Source organism: Candoia aspera, chromosome 1 (genome assembly GCF_035149785.1).
Source record: "Candoia aspera isolate rCanAsp1 chromosome 1, rCanAsp1.hap2, whole genome shotgun sequence".
NCBI lineage: Eukaryota > Metazoa > Chordata > Lepidosauria > Squamata > Boidae > Candoia > Candoia aspera.
This window is the reverse complement of record NC_086153.1, coordinates 234,143,773-234,165,994: the sequence shown is the minus strand read 5'-3', so window position 1 is coordinate 234,165,994 and position 22,222 is coordinate 234,143,773. Positions and strand designations below refer to the sequence as shown.

At 38.7% G+C, this 22,222-nt stretch overlaps 1 protein-coding gene across 1 annotated transcript in view; it reads right to left on the bottom strand.

The window, feature by feature from the left end:
• MYRF (myelin regulatory factor) overlaps window positions 1–22,222 on the bottom strand; it is a 121,389-nt gene that overhangs the window by 47,872 nt on the left and 51,295 nt on the right. Inside the window, exons 2-7 of the mRNA XM_063289202.1 lie at window positions 22,027–22,114; window positions 21,267–21,641; window positions 9,245–9,306; window positions 3,952–4,273; window positions 2,554–2,726; window positions 2,034–2,160 (exon numbers count right to left, since the gene is read on the bottom strand). Coding sequence (XP_063145272.1) covers window positions 2,034–2,160; window positions 2,554–2,726; window positions 3,952–4,273; window positions 9,245–9,306; window positions 21,267–21,641; window positions 22,027–22,114 — 1,147 coding nt within the window. The remainder of the gene's footprint in view (window positions 1–2,033; window positions 2,161–2,553; window positions 2,727–3,951; window positions 4,274–9,244; window positions 9,307–21,266; window positions 21,642–22,026; window positions 22,115–22,222) is intronic.

The window sequence follows — 22,222 nt, the reverse complement described above, 5'->3', positions numbered from 1 at the left end:
GTGGCTTACATTGCACACTAGATCTAAATTCCCCTCTTCCTTTTTTTCTCCCCTTTTGGCTTTTCACCTGTGACACTTCCACATCTCACCACCTTTATCTTGCGCCATTCCTTGCAGAAGCCAGTTCCCATTGCCATTTCCTAAATGTTTTCTCTCTTCAGTGTTTCCACTCTTTAACCTTATTAGTTCTGTATTGGATTTTTTTGACCAATTGATTTTTCATGGTAACTTTTTGCTCTTTCTAAACTGATAGAAAAGTTGCTGACTGTGGGCCACAGAAGAATGAATACGTTCCTCTTTCTTGAAACCCTTTTTAAAAAAGCACATTAGAAATGCAATCTAAAATTTACTTTGGATGAGCTAGGTTGATGAGCATAAGTAACAACAAAAGTAGTTACAGTTCACCCCTTGTTGCTCTTACCTCTCCTCTTTTTAAAGACTTCCACCCAGTGCTCCAAGATTTAGACTGCAGGCTCCCCAATGATAGTGGACACGTAATTTATTGACATTATTTATTTGTATTTGTTCACAAAGACGGAATGTCAAATTAAGATATACTCAATTGTATATCTCCATCCCGGGTGAAGTAAGTGATGCCATGACTACCCTCTCCAGGTGCCCGGGGGCTGTGGGGGTCTGGATGGGGAACAACAGGCTTCGGCTGAACCCTGGTAAGATGGAGTGGCTGTGGGTTGATGGCTCTTCTGTATCTGAGACTTTGTCATCTTTGGCTCCAGATGGGGTGCACTGCCCCAGACAGACCCAGTGTGTAACTTGGGGGTCCTCTTGGACTCACGACTCCTGCTCAAAGAGCAGGTGGCAGTCGTGGCCAGGAGGGCCTTTGCGCAACTTCGTATTGTGCGCCGGTTACACTCTTTCCTGGACTGAGAGGCCCTTCGAACAGTCACTCATGCCCTGGTCATCTCCCATATAGACTATTGCAATGTGCTCTACATGGCGCTACCCTTGAAGAGTATCCGGAAGCTACAGCTGGTCCAGAATGCAGCCATGCGGGTGGTCTTTGGTGCCCCTAGAAGGGCACATGTAACACCTTTGCTACGTGAGCTGCACTGGATACCAGTTTGCTTCCAGGTCCAATTCAAGGTGTTGGTTATCACCTTTAAAGCCCTACATGGCATGGGGCCAGGCTGCCTGAGGAACTGCCTCTTCCCTGTTACGTCAACCTGTCCCACCTGATCATGCAGAGAGGGTATGCTGCGAACTCCGTCAGTAAAAGAATTCCATCTGGCGGGGTCCAGGCGGCGGGCCTACTCTGCAGTAGCTCCCGCCCTGTGGAACACGCTATCCCTGGAGGTGAGGTTAGCCCCATTGCTCCTGGCCTTCTGGAGGAATTTGAAGACCTGGCTCTGCCACCTGGCTTGGGGCGGGGAGGGGAGTCATCATGTTTGGGGATGGCTAGTACCCTAGAATGCTCGTCGCATACATGGACTGATTTATCATCTGCCATTTGGACTCTATTTTTATCTATAATTATTGTTTACCTGTAACTGTATTTTTAGATATTGTAATTTTATTGTTTATTTATTGTTTTATTGATTATTGTTGTAAACCACCTAGAGTCCCTCTGGTGGAAGGAGATGGGCAGTGACAAATTTGATAAATAAATAAATAAAGTTGATGCTCAAACTCATGATTCAATATATGAGTACATAGGAAGAGATACTAAAATATTATATGCATATACAAATACCTACAATGCATTTTTAACAGGGAAATAACTGCAAAAATACATAATTGAAAGGGTGTACAAAAATGCACATATTACAAAGAAATCTATCTAAAAACATGTTAGAAATTTTTGGCAAATTTTAAAAAAAACTAATTCACAAGCTGATGTTGAAATGAGACATAACTAATTTAAAGATAGGAAAATGAAAAACAATAAAATTGAACTTCACAGGGTCCCTATTAAATTGTGAGGTATGAAATGTCCATTCTTGAGTGGACAAAAAGGAAACCTGCTGAAACCGTTAGACAGAGGAGTCTACAGTCATATGGTTGTAATTACTCACAGCTCTTTGTAGTTAGCGTCATACAGAGTTGACCACTTGTTCTGCTGATGTGGCTGCCATTTTATAGACTGGTAGTTGGGATCCAAGTAGGAGGAGCTATTCAAGCTGTCATTGTCCTGAATCAGTCCTACAGCAGTAGAAAATTTTTGAACTGACATATGCCTACAAACCTGATGCAAACTATTTATTTTTATCCCACTTTTCTATTCTTCACTCACTATGCAACAAACCCCATAATTTTTTATTTTCTTTGCCTAGTATAATCAAGGAATACTCAAACAGTTTTCTTCCTTTTTTTAATTTTTTACAACTGATGGGACCTTTCTCACTTCCCACTCTCACTCAATGTGGTCAGACAAAGATGCTCTCCTGAAAATGCACTGCCATTCAGTGAGCTTCAACCTAAACTCTATCCCTTGTTCTCCATGTCCCACTCAATAGAACTCTACCTCTTTGGAGCATAAATAGTATCAGGGTGCTGGTAATACTAGAAAGGAATACAAAGAATTACAGTACATACCTGGGGAGAGCGCCCCCTGCTGATGCCAGGGAGGTGTTTGGACTCTGTCAGAGTTGAGAGGCACAGATCCTGTACCTGGCTCCTGTTTTATCATTCCATTGAACATCTGGGCATTGAGAGTGTTTGAGGGTGACTCTGAGTGTTTCCTCTTCTTGGCAGGGTGCACTGGAAGGCTGTGGAAATCAGTCATAAATTACAACAGGCATATGAAGGGAATATTTATTCAAATTTAGCCCATGGACATACATATACATACACACCATTCTTGTACACCCCAGACATAAATAAAGTTACGTTTCAGTAGGAAAGTCTAAACTAGAGTACTAGCCTTCAATTGATAGGCAGGGCCAGAAATAAGTCACACCCTGACCTATGTGCTTCGTAATAACAGTCTGACACAGTCATATAATAAAGCAAAGAATGAATGTCATTCAGTATGCTATGCGCCAATATACTGGGTGTAGCTCCTAGTTGGTGGGATGCAGGCAACAGCATGCTCGCTTTCAAGAGGTTTCTAGTTTAGAGATCTTGGTTTGCATAAAATAGTGTAACCATGCTTGGGATAAAACTGGACTTGATTGCAGTTTTGTGGGCCAGTTCTTTATTTAGTAGTGCCAAAAATGTATCCTGTGGAAAAGACGACCATGGAGAAAAATAAAAAATTGTGAAGAAAACAAGAATGAAGATAGAATGTCTACAGAAAGAACATGTATAAGTCATATGAAAAAGTATTAAAACACAGATTAATCTCCCAAAATAAGGAACGGGAAGTAGAAAAAAGAAATAAAAGTTGGAAGCTATTTGGATTAGAATGAAGATAATTACATAGAGTTACACTAATGAAAAGTGATGGTTGGTGGAATAATGAAGTGAAAGAGACTGTAGATAAGAAAACTTAAGCTAAAGGATGAGGATGCAAAAATGAGGATGAGAGAAAGATATTGTAGAATGTGAATAAGATGGAATGTAGTCAGAGAGAGCAAGGGATGCTTAAGAATAAAAGAGGCAAAAAATGCAGAGCAATCTTGATGAAAATAAAAGCTAGGCAAATAGTTGTCAGCAGAGTGAATGGAGGTAAAAATAAAAATAGGTTCCAACAGAAGAGAGTATATGTAGTTCAGGGTTGAACTATGGAGTTCTTGCTGCTCTCTGAGCTTGGTTGTTTGTTTGCAGATGTTTCATTACCCAACTAGGTAACATCATCAGTGCCAGAAAGTGTGGGGTTTGCTCCCTGTTTAAACAGAGTAGCCTGCCCTGCTAGTTTGGGAAGAGGGGCTTCATTATTTCTTAAGGCTGTCCATTATTTTAGGAAATGAAACAAACTTAAAGAGGCAAAAAGCTTCCAGCCATAAATGCATTCCTCTGCTATCTTTCCATTCTTGTTCCCGAAGAACTTACTCTGCTCCATGCTGTTGAAGTAGATGATGAAGCATCTGTGACTGCTGAGCATGATGGAGATCGCCGGGTGACATGCCCTGTCCTATAGTGAACTGTGGCATCAGAGGCTCAGACTTCGTGTACATGTCCCGCTGCATGCTGGGATAGTGATGGCTGTGCTGCTGCTGGTGTGAATGAGGAGGTGGTGGTGGCAGCCCCTGGAGGTGGGGTGGGGGAGGGGGTGGGGGTGGAGGAGGTGGAGGGGGTGGGGGATGCTCTAACCGTGAAGGGGGAGTAACTTGACACATATTCTCAGGAGTCATAGTTCGAAGAAGGTGAGGATCTAAAAAGAACCAGACAGATAGATTAATTTGAGTGAAAAGTGTAGGTTCCCCATTTTCAGTAGTCCTAACCTATGATCAATCATTCCGTCTTTGCTCTCAATCAGAACAGCATATAATAATAAATACAGAAAAGCAGTTCAATAATAGAGACATTCCAGACCCTTTCCTTATAGTTTCAACTTCATTAAAACAACAAGTAGATTATCAGCTATTTCACCAACAGTTGGAGTTGCATGGTGATAATGCAGCAATGTTTGTAAAGGGCAAAGGCCAGATTTCAGACCTTTCCCGTGTTTTAAAAAACATTAATAGAGGCACTAAATTTAACAGATGCTCACTGAAGCTGTTATTTCCTGCTGAAATTTAGTACAAAACTGTAAACCTGACAGCTTGTCACTGACATTCAGCAGTGTGATCTTGAGGAATCCCACAGCCACAAAAAACAGGTTTAAGGGCTGCATATGGCCCAAAGACTGTGGGTTGCTCCCTGAGATAGATATGTGCATGCACACAATTAGTAAAATAAGTGATGAATATTCAACTACACTACTTAATGAGAAATAAATCTATTTCCCCTTTCTAGTTTTCTAGCAAATGAGCTAGAATTGTAGGAAATATCTAGTATGAATATGTGCATACATGCATGTCTGTCTGTGTGAATGTGTGTGTATGTAGTATACAAAATTTATTAACAATTAAAGCACTTAAATATATTTAAATTACAAAATGTGTAGTCTAGAATAAAGAAGAAATAAGGAACTTAGCAAGTTCAGTTCCAGCAAAAACACTATCAGCCAGCAGGTAAATTCATTCTGGAACAAAGTAAGGAATTTGAGAATGCTGAATGCTAAATTTGTTATATGACTGGTCTGATATACTATCCTTCAGCATGAGAGGAAAAGCTAGAGCTAGTTATGTTTGTATATAATTGGAAATCATGACATTTGCCTATTTTTTATGTTTTTATGTTTTGACTTTGTTTATAGAAATAAACAAACTGCATTAATATAAAACAAAGAGCAAACTACATTTTTTATTTTGATCTCCTAGCAATACCCTCTCCAGAAATACATTTTAACTACCTGCTTCTTTCTAGTTATTCACCATTCTGATTCCCGTTTATTATTGGAAGTAAATCCATTCCCACTCCACTTTTGCTGTTCATTCTCCCCATTCAAAGCTCCACGTATCATACGATTTCCTTCTTTTCATTTCTGCCCCAGGAACATTTTTCTACCATGTCCACATGATGCTGCCTTCTTCTCATCCCAAACCCATGAATGAGGTAAGTTGAAGTCATCTTTAACTGTATTGATGTTAAAGTAATCTTTTCCACCTTATTCTGACATTATCTACTGAAGGAAAATTAAGTTACTGGCAGTGATTAATAACTGAGACAGGATGGGGACTGTAAATGGGGACAGCAAATTTAATGCTGATAGTTCTCTGTCAGCTCAAACATGGGTGGATAGTATTATAACTTAGTAAAGGAGAAAGGTCCATTGTCTCTGAAGAAAATATTGAATCTCAGCTGAAAAAGCATGAAATGTTCGCTAAAAAATACACTAGAATCCATACAAAGAGAAAGTAAACTTACTAGACTAACTTGGAATAGAAACTAATTTATAGCCAACCTCTTGGATTTTATATGTTTGAAATAATAAACATGTTTGTACAATGAGCTTGATGGATCCTGTTCAAGGTTTAATTTCAAAGTTCTCCATACAGGAACCATTTTATTCATTTGCGCAAATTATCATTTCCAATGGTAAATATTCATTGCATACCATTTGGTCAGCTAAAAGCAAAAGTACAGCAAATCCTCTTTCATATAATTTTTAGGAGTGGCCTGTAACATGTGACATTCGTAAAGTTAATTACCTTACTGGGACCAGACTGTACACCAAACTTTCCCAGCATAGTTAAGGGGATGCTTGGCATAATAGGGTGTCTCCCATCATCCACAGCTACCAGAGCTAATGGCCAAGAAAGGTGGGAGTCGCAGTCTATCTCATCTAGAAGGCTATGACTTGGACACTTGTCTGTAGAACATTCACCAAAGCCCTTGACTCAAGTTCACATCCCTCCTTAGTACAACAGATCTAAAGTTTACTTAACTTTGAAGCCTGATTTAAAGTTGGAAATGTATACAGAGGGCTTTGCTCTGTCAGAGTGTAGGGCTAACACTCTTACTAGCTCTATTTTCTAGCTCTTAGAGGTTCATTCGAAGCCAGGATTAATGTGGTTTGAATTATAGAAAACTCAGGATGTAAAATGAGACGAAAGTGCTTAGAGATACTGTTTTTTCCCTAAGCTTACTGGTGCAGCCTTCTCCAATCTGGTGTCCCCCAAATGAGCACACTGTCCATCACCCCCAGCTAGTACAGGGTGTGATGGTAGGTAGACAGCACATGGATTCAAAAGAGAAAAAATTAATTTTGATCACTGTAACACTATTCAGGCCAGCAAAATCAGTAACAGAAGCAACTATTATTATGGCTCAGAAAGACCAGCAGTTCAGCCCTTCTTCCATCTCCACCCTGCAATCAAACAGCACCTTTAACTATGCAATTTCCATTTTAGGAGCAATAATTAAATATGGTCAAAAGTTAAGAAACTGCTTAAATGTTAAAATAATATTGAAGTATTTTTATAAATGTCTCTTTATACGGGCATGTGCATGTGTTTATCCCATGTGTGTGTGTGTACAGGAATGAAGTAGAGTTCATGTACATTTTATTAAACCAATTTTGTAAGGCAGGCTAAAACAAAACAAACATATATGAAATAGTGTCCTTGAACCAAATTTCTATCTAGCAGTGCTGTGAAAATAAGTTGGGTGCGTAAACTACTCCATTATGTACTTTAGCTCAAATGAGAGGGAAGTAGTGTGAGTTCATCCCAGCTTTAAGTTCATCCCAACTGTGATGAATACATTTTTATCACTGAGATCAGCTGTTATTTGCATTAAATAGTAAAATAATTAGTGCAAAACAATAGGACATATCCTCTGGGTATGCCCTTGCCTTTGTTTCTTGCTGCCATTATTCACTGACTTCAGCTTCCCAACATCGAAAAGTCCCTCTCAAAAAATCCACCCACAAAAAACAAACAACAAAGAGAATTGGGAAAATGAATATTCCATTCAAACAAATTCAGACTAATTGCCCATCCTAACCTTCTAATGTTACTGGAGTGAAATAGTTAATGCTCATAGCAATTAATCAGATTCTTCTGTAGGGGGATGCATTAACAGAGGAAACAAAAATGATTATGAAATTAAGGTGGGGGGAAGGGCTAACACAACACAGAGGAGGCTAACACAAAGTATTATAATAAAAGATCAAGCACTACATATCTAGCACATCTAGCACTCCCCACTTTCCTTTCTTTAAAAAAAACTATCACAAAAGCTTATACTGAAGTTGGGTGCAAATTAAAAAGTTTATTAATGAACTAAAGTTAGAGTAAAGGGTGAAGAAGTTTAGAGATGACATCAAATGACAAAGGATGGTGAAATCCCACCCCCATAACCCCCACTCCACACACACACAAACACATAGCCACCACCAGAACATTTACTAATGATACTGGTTGGCAGCTGTTTCAGAAGAGACAAAACGAAACAATTAGCAAAAACTAACTAATCTGTTACTACTTCAAATTAGGGTGTGGTCACAGAACTATACTCTGGATTACAATATAATCCTACCACAATTTCAATTTTAGGCTTTGTAATATACTAAGTAGGCACTATTGGGGCAACATCAAATCCCAGTGTTTATTGTTTGGAAATTGAATTGAATACCTGCTACTGCAGAATGAATATTAAGGCAACATGGTAAACGCCATCTCATCTTTCATGTCTCAAGGTTATCTGGCATTTGAACTCCTCCCTCAAAATAAGGGAAGAATTCTAGAAATTATCATAGATGCAACTCTTTATACATACTCCAGACTTTCCTGGAGTTTGTGCATTACCAAAAAACCTGAAGTTCCAATTATTCCCCCACAGGCTGATGAGGTGGGTGCTGTTGTTTTAATGGTGAAAGAAAGCAGTTCACTCTGTGGCAAATAATCTGGCCTCTTGGCTATATTTAAAGAAGGGCCAGGAGGAATTCCAGGGATTTTTGTAGTGAGATAAAAAGAACTCTTGACCTTTTTCACAGAGAAAGGAGAAGGAGCTGCTTCCACAATGAACACAGCTTAAGTTTTAAAGGAAGGGGCCATGGGGAAACCTCTGAAGATTGCCACAGACAGGACCATCCCCTCAATTCTTTCGCCTCTGCTGCTAATTTGGCTTTCTCATAACTCAGAAAGAGACAACAAAAGTAGCTGGGGAGACATGATTCTCCCCTTTCGCATACATAAAGCACGGGCAGAACAGAACCGACACCATCCGGTGAAGGGGCGTGGGGAGGGGGGGGAGAGGGAGACCCACCCCCTGTGATGTATCTACGCTTTCTGTGCCTGTCACAAGAACTGGAAGAGAGTCCCTGGATATCAAATACAGCATACACAGAGAGGGCAGGAGTCACAAAGTATACTCACCACCTAAAAGCAAGCTCATGACAATATCTCTGGTTTGTTCTTCATTTCCAGCACAGACTTGTCTTTGTATAAACCTGCAGGAGTCTAACAGCACATTCACCCACAAAATGAAGCTTAAACCTTCTGCTCTGTGTCCTCACTGGGCAGGTCACCCTTATCCATTTTCCTCTCTGGGAAGGCAGAAGTACACCTTTCCCTCCCTACACAGTCTTGTGTTCTTGGTCCTGCCCACCCACCCCCTTTCTAAAAGGGTAGCGGGAAAACAATAGGCAAAAGTCTAGGAATATTTACTAACTGATAATCTCTTCACGTATTGCGGCAGTCTGTTTTTCCCTTTTCTGATAAAGATTTCAGAGCCAACCACTTTTGCCAACCAAAGGGGGAGAAGGCTGTGCTTGGGCTCTAATCTTAGCACTTACCATTCACCTGCTGGGGGGAGTATGCTTCTGATCCGGAGTCTGGGGGAGAGTCGGGTAAAGTGCTGAAGAGCAATTGAGAAAAAGAGAGGAAAAGGTCAAACAAATGTCTAGCAGGAGTGATAAGGCAAAATAGATTTCAAATCCTAGGTAGATGGGCTGAGAGAGTATATAGCCCTATTATCTACAACCCCCCTGGTTAGCAGAAATTAATTATGAATTTGTCATGCGTTTGTTCGCAAAGTTCTTGAACACAAAGGCTTCTGAACCTGAACTCAATCTTATCTCCATATAAACAGGCCATCCAGTAACAATTCCCTTCCACCAAAGTGCTAATTGCCAATTGCTGTTCCTGCCCAAGAGTAGCAGGAAATGTTCCTCTCTTAATGCCCCAGACCACTACAGCCCTTCCCCAGTGAAAACCTCTGGGGAGCTTTTAGCAGGTATTCCCTCATGTCATATCATGGCTGTTTTGTTTATCTGCTAATAAGACCTCCCCTACTTTGCTCAGCGGGTCTTCCTTGGCTGAAAGAAGCCAGACAGAATCTGTTGCTCAAGAAAAAGATCATCAGCTTCACCACAAATACAGAGAAGGGCCCACTGACAACAAATTCTGCAAGCCTACCATAAGGGTCAAACTGTAGTTTCATCAAGTAACCCTGAGGTTATATAGAAAACATTTTCATCGAAGTTAACAAAACTAACTCAAGGATGACAAAGAATATGAATTAATGCATTTCTTAAACCAAATAATCTTTCAAAGATTACTCAGGATCAAGCAACTTATTGAGCTGCCCCATTATCTCTTAAGTCAGTGAAATTAGGTAAAGCTTCTAGTCCTGGTGGTTTTTCTATAGACCAGTATAAGGATTTTACTGACTTTCTCACTCCTATGCTGCTGAAGGTTTACAATGATGCCTTTTTGTATAAAGCTCTTTCTTTTAACCTGTAAGTCTGAAAGTAGATATAGAGCTTGTAGAATATACAAATTATCACTCAAATTTTTTAACATATAGTAGATGGTAAAATTTTGACAGCAATTTTGCCCTAAGAATTTCAAACTATATTAGCTTCTGTAGTTCATCCTAAACAATTTGGTTTTATAAAATGGTGTCCGATCATGAATAATATTAGGTTATTAGTTGATATATTTGATACACAATCAGATAAATTGGATGTGGTTGTGATTATTTCATTGGAAGTGGGAAAAGCCTTTGATATTGTGCAGTTTAAAATTTTGAAGCATGTTTTTCTCAAATATAGTTTTCCTTTCAATTTTGTTGATTGCATTAAAATGTGGTAGTCCAACCTGTTGTTTAGGGTTATCACAGCTAGAATTACTTCTTCACCATTGGGATATCCAGGTTGTCCATTTTCTCCTCTTTTATTTAATTTAACACTGGAATCTTTAGTCTTTTATATCAGACAATTTAAGGATACTCTGAGGATCAAAACAGCCAGAGTAAATTGTTGTCATATGCGATTTCTATTCTATGTCTTACTGATAATTATTAAGATTCTTCACCAAAATTTATGGATATAGTACAACACTATTATTAGTGTTATCTAATGATTTGGAATAATTATTTGTAGAAAGATTTCTTCACTGACAGAGGTTAATATTCCTAATTGTCTATCTCAGATTAATGTTGCTATAAATAAGTGATTAAAAATCTACATCAGCTTTTAGGAAAGAATAAATATAATTTTAAAAATGTTGTTCCGACACTGATAGATAGTGGGATTTTTATGTCAATCACTGCTAAGTATTTTAAACAGATTAATAAGATATTGAGAAAATGTTTATGGAATGAGAATGATAAAACGCTACATTTTATCTAAATTATGACTTTCACATGAAGATAGAGATGTCAACTTTCCTAATTTCAGCTATAGCATTAGTTGTATATTTGGGCCTATATTTCTTGGTGGAATTTAATTAATTAAATTTAATTAATTTCGTTTAATTTGATTTATCTCAAAACCATTATGGGTACAATAGGAAAGTTATTATATGACCCTCTTACTGTCTTGGCAGGGACTTGATTCCTGTTTTGGTTAAAAGTCAACACTTCACTCTCATGAGACATTCATATTACATATTAAAGGCTGAAAATTGCTGGACAATCCTTCTTCTGAAATTCATGGGCCAAATGTCATAAATGCTTTCAATCACTTCATTGTTAATTATTCTTTTAAAACATCTGATGTGTTGAAAAAATATATGGATTGCCTAAAACCTTTGAACGGTAATATTTATCTTCTAACTACTATATATAATTTGCTCCTGAAGCATTCCAAACTCTTAAATATTAATATTGTGGAAAAGGATTTATAGACTCCCAACTCTATAGGTCATTTTTATATAGAACAGAAAATAATATTAGGATAGATTTGGAACCTGCAAGTAACTTGGGGGGTGGGGGGAAAGTCCTGTTTTAGCAAACCAACTGGCTAGAGTTTTAAAGAATGTTAAGTTAGTATACTTTGAGCTTAAGGTAGAATTAATACAAGAAAGGATTCTTTTTTGTATTTACAGGATACACCGGTAGATGTATAGTATGAGTTAGATTTCAATTTCTCTGTGTCAGAAGTGTAGTGTTTCTGAGTGGACACCGATTCATACATTTCAGGCTTGTTCTATAGTAGTAGCATTTTGTTCTAATATTCGTAAGGTTGCTAATGGTGTGTGGAAAAAGAAGTACGGGATAAAGATTTGAATGTGCTGTTAAATTATATTTTGAAATTTATAACTTACTGAAGTATGAAGAATTCTGATTTACCACGAATAAACAGATTATTTTTCCCCAGGTGAAAAACTATTAAATTTGATTTAAAAATCTGAATGGAAGTCATGTATTTACTTTCTACCTGTGAAGTGGCCTTCTATTGACATTTTGTAAAGTCCAATCAATATTACTCTGTGTGGTCTAGGTTTAAACTGTTTTTGTTTTATTTATATTTATATTTACTGTATATTTATTTCAGCATGTATTTTTCTCTTTCTGGTTCATTTTCATTTGTGCCTTTTTCCCCTTTTCTTTTAATTTTGCATATTTATTCTATTTTTCTATTTGTATATTAAATATCACAATACATAACTCTATACACAAGACCAAAACTGATATAAAACAGAGAAATCTATTAGGCTCAAGCAAGAGGCCAAAGTTTATAATTTCTCTTAAACTGCTAAGTATCTTTCAGTGCAGTTTTACTAATTTATTTGTATTACCTCATCAGTCTGCACAGAACTTTGCAGACTAGTAAACAGCGTAGGAAATTATTTAGGTTCTTTTGGCTTTAGTTCAAGCTGCAGAATATTTTCAATAATTATCATTTTTAAAGCAAAATTCAAAATGAATTTTGAGCTCAAAATTAAGAGCTAGATCTTGGTGGATTTCAAAGCAAATCTATTCCTTTCATAAGGCAGCCTTGCAAGTTTCTAACAGGTCAGTGAGGTCAGTAGCAGCCTAAAAGTCTGATTCTATACATACCTTCCAGTAGCTGATAACAACTGCTATCAATACTGAATGGCAAAGTCAAGTAAACAGAAGTAAGCCAGTTGAAAGTGAAACAGCACAGAAGAAAATGTAGTAAACCCAAGTAGAAAATGAGTTAATGGGAAGTCAGTTCAGGACAACCCTGAATTTCCCACTTGTGTGGGATAATCAGGATAATTGTCTGAAGAGCAGCTCACTAGCTAATTGACTTAAAACAGTACAATTTCTAATCATCAGTTGATAACTCTGGTTGTGCTACTGTGTGACTTTTGTATTTGTTTTCTTCTACACCAGAATGCGTTTTCTTAAAATATTATAGGTCATCTTTCAGAATCTAAAGTTCTCTCATAAAACTACAGAATACAGTTTCAGTCCCTTCTACCCCTCACTGTACTCTATCTATTCAGAAACAGTTCATAGATTTTTCACAATTGCGTTCAGGTTATTAAAATACATGGAACAGTCAAGTCCTTAGCCACAATTCATTTAAACATTTAAAGTCAGTTAGACCTAACAATTTACACAGATGTCCACAGTCTTTACTTCCTGTGATTACGAGAGAAATAGGGAAGAGAAAACACTAGTTTTCATGAACGAGTGGCGAAGAAGTTTAGAGGAAAAGACTAAACACTAAGAGAAGCTACAAAACAATTAAGACTGGGAACTCTAGAAAGATGAGAGTTTGGAGGAAGGTATTAGAGAATGGAAGAAGCAGAACACAGACTGAGAAGGATAATGATAGGGAAAGGAACAACATTTCAGAAGGTGTGCTGCTGGGATTGGAGAAAGGGGACAATGTCTGGAGTGAGAGTAAATGAGTTGACACAGTGCAGAAAATGAGACAAAAGTCTGTCTTAATCCCTTCGATTCTAATCTACAGGACGATAGAACTTCTGCAAAATAAGGATGAGATTTATGATCATGTAAAAAGAAGCGGAACTCAGTTCCGAAACTTTAATGCATAGTGGAAATGTGACAACAAAGTTCAGAAAGATAGTGAGTTAAGGGAAGATATTATGCAATAGTTTGAGTCGACTGAGGAGGAACAAAATCCTAAATGCTGACAAATTTGCAGCATACAACAGGAAAGGGATCTAAGACGCAAACTAAAGTTGAGACCAAAATCAAAAATTGGCTTTCGGGGGTTTTGGCAATAGACTAGATATAAGGGGAAAGGAATGTGAGAAGCACATTTTCATATAAACACTAAGAAAAACAAAGACCTATTAATAACCAGCATCAAGATGCAAAAAGTAGAAGCTACAAATAGAAAGGATTTATATTCAAATGTGGCTGTATTTTGATAAAGAGAACTTTCTAGTCCCAAGTTATTCACACCATATCAGAAATAATTCAATAATTTATCATATACAATAATGTACTGCTACTGCTGTTTGTATTCCAAGGTCCTGCTGAAACGTTAGTAAGTAAAGGCTTTATCAGACTATTTTTGTTAGAAGTATGTATGGTGAGCAGAAAATATGGGAAGTTAGCAGAAGACCACTCTATCTGTGCTTGGATAAAATGTATGTGGACCATTGTATGAACAGAAAAATCAATACCTAATTTGAAAACACTGAGCAAATCAGAAACTTTTTTGAAAAATGGAGCTTCTTTATCCAATGTTGTTGTTGTTTATTTGTTTAGTCGCTTCCGACTCTTTGTGACTTCATGGACCAGCCCATGCCAGAGCTTCCTGTCAGTCATCAACACCCCCAGCTCCCCCAGGGACGAGTCCGTCACCTCTAGAATATCATCCATCCATCTTGCCCTTGGTCGGCCCCTCTTCCTTTTGCCCTCCACTCTCCCCAGCATCAGCATCTTCTCCAGGCTGTCCTGTCTTCTCATTATGTGGCCAAAGTATTTCAGTTTGGCCTTTAATATCGTTCCCTCAAGTGAGCAGTCTGGCTTGATTTCCTGGAGTATGGACTGGTTTGATCTTCTTGCAGTCCAAGGCACTCTCAGAATTTTCCTCCAACACCACAGTTCAAAAGCATCGATCTTCCTTCGCTCAGCCTTCCTTATGGTCCAGCTCTCGCAGCCATATGTTACTACGGGGAACACCATTGCTTTAACTATGCGGACCTTTGTTGTCAGTGTGATGTCTCTGCTCTTAACTATTTTATCGAGATTTGTCATTGCTCTTCTCCCAAGGATTAAGCGTCTTCTGATTTCCTGACTGCAGTCAGCATCTGCAGTAATCTTTGCACCTAGAAATACAAAGTCTTTCGCTGCTTCTACATTTTCTCCCTCTATTTGCCAGTTATCAATCAAGCTGGTGGCCATAATCTTGGTCTTTTTGAGGTTTAGCTGCAAGCCAGCTTTTGCACTTTCTTCTTTCACCTTCATCATAAGGCTCCTCAGTTCCTCTTCGCTTTCAGCCATCAAAGTGGTATCATCTGCATATCTGAGATTGTTAATGTTTCTTCCAGTGATTTTAAGTCCAGCCTTGGATTCCTCAAGCCCAGCATGTCGCATGATGTGTTCTGCGTACAAGTTGAATAGGTAGGGTGAGAGTATACAGCCCTACCATACTCCTTTCCCAATCTTAAACCAGTCCGTTGTTCCGTGGTCTGTTCTTACTGTTGCTACTTGGTCGTTATACAGATTCTTCAGGAGGCAAACAGAATGACTTGGTATCCCCATACCACTAAGAACTTGCCACAATTTGTTATGGTCCACACAGTCAAAGGCTTTAGAATAGTCAATAAAACAGAAATAGATGTTTTTCTGAAACTCCCTGGCTTTTTCCATTATCCAGCGGATATTGGCAATTTGGTCTCTAGTTCCTCTGCCTTTTCTAAACCCAGCTTGTACATCTAGCAATTCTCGCTCCATGAATTGCTGAAGTCTACCTTGCAGGATCTTGAGCATTACCTTACTGGCATGTGAAATGAGTGCCACTGTTTGATAGTTTGAACATTCTTTAGTGTTTCCCTTTTTTGGTATGGGGATATAAGTTGATTTTTTCCAATCGGATGACCATTTGTGTGTTTTCCAAATTTGCTGGCATATAGCATGCATTACCTTGACAGCATCATCTTGCAAGATTTTGAACAGTTCAGCTGGGATGCCGTCATCTCCTGCTGCCTTGTTATTAGCAATGCTTCTTAAGGCTCATTCAACCTCACTCTTCAGGATGTCTAGCTCTAGCTCACTGACCACACCGTCAAAGCTATCCCCGATATTGTTATCCTTCCTATACAGGTCTTCCGTGTATTCTTGCCACCTTTTCTTGATCTCTTCTTCTTCTGTTAGGTCCTTGCCATCTTTGTTTTTGATCATACCCATTTTGGCCTGGAATTTGCCTCTGGTGTTTCTAATTTTCTGGAAGAGGTCTCTTGTCCTTCCTATTCTATTGTCTTCTTCCACTTCTGCGCATTGCTTGTTTAAAAATAACTCCTTATCTCTTCTGGCTAACCTCTAGAATTTTGCATTTAATTGGGCATATCTCCCCCTAGCACTGTTGCCTTTTGCTTTCCTTCTTTCTTGGGCTACTTCTAGTGTCTCAGCAGACAGCCATTTTGCCTTCTTGGTTTTCTCTTTCTTTGGGATGTATTTTGTTGCCGCCTCCTTGACAATGTTGTGAACTTCTGTCCATAGTTCTTCCGGGACCCTATCTACTAAGTCCAGTCCCTTAAATCTATTCTTCACCTCCACTGCATATTCCTTAGGAATATTAGTGAGCTCATATCTAGCTGATTTGTGGGTCTTCCCTAACCTCTTTAGTCTGATCCTAAATTGTGCAATAAGAAGTTCGTGATCCAAACTACAGTCAGCTCCAGGTCTTGTTTTTACCGACTGTACAGATGTCCACCACCTTTGGCTGCAAAGGATGTAGTCAATCTGATTTCGGTGTTGTCCATCTGGTGAAGTCCATGTATAAAGCCGTCTCTTAGGTTGTTGGAAGAGAGTGTTTGTTATGCAGAGTGAGTTGTCTTGGCAAAATTCTATCAGCCTATGTCCTGCTTCGTTTTGTTCTCCCAGGCCATACTTACCTGTAATTCGAGGTGTCATTTGACTGCCCACCTTAGCATTCCAGTCTCCTGTGATGAAAATAACATCTCTTTTAAGCGTGTTGTCCAGTAGGTGCTGCAGATCCTCATAGAATTGCTCTACTTCAGCTTCTTCAGCATTTGTGGTTGGGGCATATATTTGGATCAGTGTGATGTTAGATGGCTTGCCCTGAATTCGAATTGAGATCATTCTGTCGTTTTTTGGATTGTATCCAAGCACTGCTTTAGCCACTTTACTATTAATCATGAAGGCTACTCCATTTCTTCTGTGGTCCTCTTGTCCACAGTAGTAGATCTGGTGGTCATTTGATGTGAAGTGGCCCATTCCGGTCCATTTCAGTTCACTGACGCCCAGAATGTCTATCTTTAATCTTGACATCTCACCAATAACCACATCCAATTTGCCCTGGCTCATAGATCTTACATTCCAGGTAAGGAATAGCCATCCTTTTGGCTTTGAGCTAGCTGCGTCATCACGTCTGGGGCTAGTTGAGCTCATCCTCTGTTCCTCCCCAGTAGCATTTTGACCATCTTCCAACCTGGGGGTCTCATCTTCCGATGGTATACCGACATATCTCTGGTTGTACTGATCCATTTAGTTTTCACGGCAAGAATACTGGGGTGGGTTGCCATTACCTTCCCCACGGATTGCGTTTAGTCTGACCTCTCTGTCATGACCTTCCCATCTTGGGTGGCCCTTCACGGTTTAGCTCATGGCATCACTGAGGTGCTCAAGCTCCAGCACCACGACAAGGTAACGATCCTTTGCTGAAGATTATCCAATGTACCAATAGCTATTCTTCTTCCTTGGTTGCTCCTGCATCCCAGGAAAAGTTCTGGAAAGACTCTTGCTGTAAGATGTGGATCCCTTATTTCTGAGAAACAGAAATTTACAAGGAACTATACATGATAGATTTTGAGCCATTATAACTGGATACTTATGATGACCTTTCAAACAGATGCCAAATAACTCTGCCTTTGATTTTTTTTTCTTTTCAGTTTTTGACGTTATGCATGGGTTTGATATGCATCTTGGATATTTATGTGGAAAAAAAGAGAAGTTAATAGTTTATTTTAATAGACACAGAAATGAAATAATAACATTAAATGAATAAAGATAAAAAGATTGCATAATGTGAGAAGTAAACTAATGGTAGAAACTCAAAGAAAGGAGAAACACCAGAAACAAAAACAGATAAGGTATTCTGAACAAATTGAGAAAACCTGAAGATGAAAATGAAAGTAGAGAAGAATATGTGTTATAGCAGAATGATTTAAGACAGAAAATATTTAAGTTTGGTCTGACAAAATAATTAGAAAGCTTGGTGAGGACAGTGAAACAATTAACATGAAAACTGAAGTACATCTTAATTTGAGATAGAAGACAAGAAAGTGAGGCTTTAGGTACAAATTAAAAAATGATGACAGACAGGCAGCACAGGGGAAATTTGTTCTGTCCCCAGGACCCCAAGCAAAGGCAATCTTCCTCCTAACAGTGACATACCTTCTTTTTGGCAACAATTAGATACAGCAAGGAAGATGCCACAATCCTTGCAAAAAGAGATCCTGCAAGACACGTTCTTTAATAGCTAATTGCAGCCAAAACTTCATCCCGGTTCCTCCAAGGATCAGGCTTAAAATTTTCATTATTAAAATAAGCTTGATCCTAGTTCAAATGTTTTCACTGGAGTCAGAAGGTCACTTAACTCTATGAATTAGCAGAGAGTCCAATCAAAGCTTGGAAATCTAGAAGAAACAGGCTTCATATCTTCCCTTGCTTTTCAAATAGTCCAGATGCGTTATGCTTCTAATGAAGCTACTGAACCAGATCCCTCTGCTCCTCAGCCATCAGAGTTGCATCTGTTTTGTGATTCTGCTCACCCTGAAGTACCTATGTCCTCAAGCATTTTGGGCTGCTGAGCATATTGGGAATTCTGGGAACTCTTGCAAAATGGGAGAACTTATTAATTCACAGAATGGCTGCCATGGAAGACATAGTCAATTTCTAAGTGCTGATTTATCAGAAAGTTACTGGCCTCCAATAAGGTACTCCCTACTACCCTGCCTACTTTGTTGTTGTTGTTATTGTTTTCTACAGGTGGGTATACTTTCAAGCAAAGCACCAACCTACAACCATCCATCATTTTTTACTTTTAAAAGATCCTTAAGGTCTGTATAGGCAAACACAGCATTCATCTTGGATACCAAGTTAAATAGGGCACCAAAGTTCAAGAAAAAGAAATCAAAACTGCCCTTGAAGTTTGTGGATGGGGACAGCAATTGCACAGTTTGCCTAGGGCAATAGTTGCCAGCAGCTATTCAGGGCTGCCACTGTGTATGGGGTTATGTGAGGTCTAGAGGTATTCATGGAAAGAAAGATGATGCTGAAGACTGGCTTTTGCTTGGTAGCCATATGCCAGCTTCTCATTTTTAAAACATTAAATAATATTTTGAAATGTAATTAGTCAAGACAGACAACGTGGCAGGTGGGTGTCTTACCGGGTACCCCAGATCTTTGCTGTTCCCTTTATTTCATGTCTCTCTGCATGACCTTCATGGACCAGATGGATGATCCATGATTTCCTGATTTGAAAAGTTACTAATCTTATCTGAACGTGCGTATTTTGAAAATCAAGACAAAACATCTTGATTTGTCTGTCAATATTTATGTTTCTGAAAAGAACTGTATCTTTTTGCTGGTTAATTATCTCTGAACAATTAAAAATTAGAAATGGTCAAAATCTCATGAGATTTCAGCCTTCTAATTTTTTTAGTTTTGGTGTATGTGGGTGCCATCTAGTGGTGTTGTGGATGTCACAGTGCCGGCAGGTGCCACACTGGCAATCCCGGGTGTGAATTAAGGGGATACAATGGAATAAGGGGCATTCCCTATAGGTGATAAATATATTTCCTCTTGTTTGATGGGGGAAGAATAAATACAGAACCATGATCTTGTCCTGTCAGTCTAAGATAAGAAAGGTCTTATGGTGTATTTTGTTTAAGATATACACCATATGTCCATACACCTGTTGGACATACACCAAAAACATGGCATTATTTCAGGTTAGCAAGTGAAGTGCAGATCCATCTACTTTCTCAAGCCCATCTTCCAGTTTTCAACTTTTGTGCAGTAGTCAGCGCAAGCCTAACTAATCTTCTGCTCCAATCTCACCCACTGCATGGTTAACATTCTGTGACTCACCCTTCTTTAGCAGATTAGAATATCCACAAATGTGCTGTGGGATCCTTCTGTCAACAGCTAGGAAGCATTGCTAAGCCACTATGTAGCTGACTTTGTAAGTTTAATGGTTTCTGCAATAAATCTGAATTGCTGGTCAGTTTTGTTTTGCAATCTTTTTCTGGCAAATTCCTTTATCATATTACAGCTATTTATTTCCTACCTACCACAATATTATCTTTTTGGTTTTCTACTTTAGCATCATTTTCACACATCCCTACCAAACTGCAATAGTGTAGCAATGAATACTCAGTGTTCCCTTTATTAGAGCTGAATTCCTTTAATTTTCCCAACTTTCTTTTGCAGAAGTCAGGAAATGTATATTTCCTTTAAATCTTTTAATATTCCCTTTCCCACTGAAACACCATATCTCATCTCTGTTATAAGGAAAATGAAATTTGATTTGGATTCCACATATGAGTCAAAAGGATTTATAGTGTATACCCACCGATGATCTAGTACAATTCCATAAGACAGAGTCATGCATATTTTTTTCAGTCTCCCCATCCCATCCTCCTGCATCCTCTAAAAGGGCCTAAAAACCACATTCTGTATATTCCAAGCTGACCAAGTTCCAGTAGTCCAACTAAAATCAACTCAATGATACAAATATAAGCAGAATAATTCTGTGGAACTTTCAGGAGCTTAGATATGGATTTACATTTTTCATTTTTGCATTTGTGCTTGTTATTTCAGATCCCTTTGTTCTCCTTTAAACTACTCAAGGCCTGCTTCTTTTAGAACATACACTGGGGTTAGTATATGTTCGACTAATTAGCTGTTGACCAGTTGTTCATCTATTCTAATCCAAGACTGTTGATGCTAACTCACAGCAACCCTCCAGGACTCCAGGGGGAATTTTCCTAGCCCACTTACCAGGTACCAGAGAGCAAACCAATGGAACTTCTGAATGCGAATTAAATGCTCTACTGTTGACTTAAAGCCAATTCCTCCAGTAGTTAGCAGCTACCATTTTTCCACCAGAAAAGCAGCTTCCTGTGGGACTACTGTTGCTATTCAACATACATATTTCACATTTCTACCTGAACCCTAACTCTATTTTAAAAACTACATTATATGCAGTTACGTAGGTATTCAAAGCATCTAATAATAACAAAAAAATAAAATGTAACAGAATCTGATGAAAACTGTTACGTTTTAAGTCTAAGATGGCATTGCCTGATAAGAGAATTGGCAGAATTATTCAAATATAACCTATCACTTTAAGGCTCTGAAAACTTATCTCTGCATAACCACAATCCCTTACTTACCCAGATGTGTAGGAGGCTTCTGATTTGATTGGAGGGGCAATGTTGGACAGGCAGTGGCCACCGAGGTACCCTTTAGGTACTACCATGCCATTGTTGTTATTGCAGTTGAGATGAGCACTGTAACTGGAGCCACATGGACTTGGCAAGGGGGGACCATGCCGTATTGGAACTTGACCACTTGGAGGACCAGGATGGAGACCATGACGGACTGGGACCTGAGTGCTTGGGGGACCATGATGGAAGTTACCACTGGGTACAGGAGTAATTGCATGACCAACACAGGAGACAGATGCACTGACAGGGGCAGAGCTGGAAGGCTGAGTATGAGGATAACCAGCTGACACTGGGATGTCAGAGATGGAATCTAAATCAGAGCTGAAGGAGAAAAGTTGGACAACTTGTGTAATTTATGCATCTTGCAATCCTGATATACCATATAGACTGTATCCACTTCTAGAAATATACATAGTTGGATTCAGCCATAATGCCAACCCAGGATTTTTAACCATACTTTGTTGATCAAGAATATTGGCCTGATCAGCACAACAAACTAAACCCCAGTGGGTAGGTTCAAACATAAAGGAAAGCCAAAAGCAAAACATGCCATATTCCATCTTCAGAAAAATATGTGGAAGTATTGAAAAGAATGGAGGCAGAAGATGAAGAAAATGACAGCTCACATCACCATAACCTCACACACAACCATCAAACAGCATCACTGAGTATTAAGAATACAAGTGAAAAAAAAAAAGATACTTACATATCTTGTGAGTCCTCTTTACCAATGTATTCTTCCAGGATGCTGGTGTCAATGTTTGATGGTTCAAGTGCTCCATTAATATCATGACCTGAAGAAAACACAAAAAAAATAACAAAAAATCAGACAAGATGTCATTCTTCCGTAAGGACAGGCAGAACTCTGATAATTCCGCAGAACAAAAATTCTGATTTAAATA